Source organism: Olea europaea, chromosome 15, assembly GCF_002742605.1.
Source record: "Olea europaea var. sylvestris chromosome 15, O_europaea_v1, whole genome shotgun sequence".
Classification (NCBI taxonomy): domain Eukaryota; kingdom Viridiplantae; phylum Streptophyta; class Magnoliopsida; order Lamiales; family Oleaceae; genus Olea; species Olea europaea.
In genome coordinates, this window is record NC_036251.1 from 17,673,294 (window position 1) to 17,674,296 (window position 1,003).

General features: G+C 38.8%; 1 protein-coding gene across 1 annotated transcript in view; it reads right to left on the reverse strand.

The window, feature by feature from the left end:
• Positions 1-34: 34 nt before the first annotated feature.
• The window catches only part of LOC111411324 (E3 ubiquitin-protein ligase At1g12760-like), an 11,588-nt gene continuing 10,619 nt past the window's right edge, over positions 35-1,003 (reverse strand). Inside the window, exons 4-5 of the mRNA XM_023041864.1 lie at positions 635-899; positions 35-243 (exon numbers count right to left, since the gene is read on the reverse strand). Of these exons, the coding sequence (XP_022897632.1) occupies positions 35-243; positions 635-899 (474 nt within the window). The remainder of the gene's footprint in view (positions 244-634; positions 900-1,003) is intronic.

A 1,003-nucleotide genomic window follows, 5' to 3' on the forward strand; every position in this document is an offset into this window, starting at 1 on the left:
CTGAATTCTTCTGATTCATTTGGCTGCAACATTCTTATTTCTCCAGCCTTCCTAGATCCATGTTTAACTGCTTCAGTGACAAGTATGCTTTGTGTTCGATCTCAACGGGTAGGTGGCATACTTTCCCAAAGACTATTTGGTATTGTGACATTCCAATGGGCGTCTTCAACGCGATGCGACAGGCCCACAAGGCATCTTCCAATTTTTTGGACCAATCTTTTCGAGATGAATTCACAGTGAGTTCTACAATTATTTCAGCTGTCGATTAGAAGTTTCAACATGTCCACTTGTTTGAGGATGATATGGTGTTGCTATTCGATGTTGTATCCCGTATTTATGTAGCACTGCCTGAAATAATCGATTGCGAAAATGAGTTCCACCATCAATTATAATGGCCCTAGTGATCCATAGCGGTTAAAGATTTGTTTCTTTATGAAGTATACCACTACACTTGCATCATTTGTAGGCAATGCTTTGGCTTCCACCCATTTAGAGACGTAGTTTGCTGCCACTAGAATGTATCGACTATTGTAAGATGATGGAAAAAGACCCATAAAATTAACTCCCTAGATATCAAATATTTCCACCTCCAGAATGTTGTTAAATGGCATCTCATGACGAGCTGATATGTTACCTGTTCTCTGACACTTATCGCATGATCTACAGAAACTATGGCAGTCCTTGAATAATGTAAGCCAAAAGAAACCACAATGAAGTATCTTTGCTGTTGTTTTAGTAGGGCCAAAATGTTCTCCATGAACCGAAACATGACCCCTAGAAAGGATCGATTTCATTTCATCCTCTAATCTGGTATATCCCTCTCCTATATAAATTTGGATCATCCCAATAATAGAATTTCGCTTCATAAAACAACTTTTTCTTCTGCTAATAGGTGAGATCTGGATCCATATAACCACTAGCTAAGTAATTAACAATGTCTGCATACCACGGGGCCTTTTCTACATGCAATAACTGTTCATCTGAGAAAACCTCATTGATATCC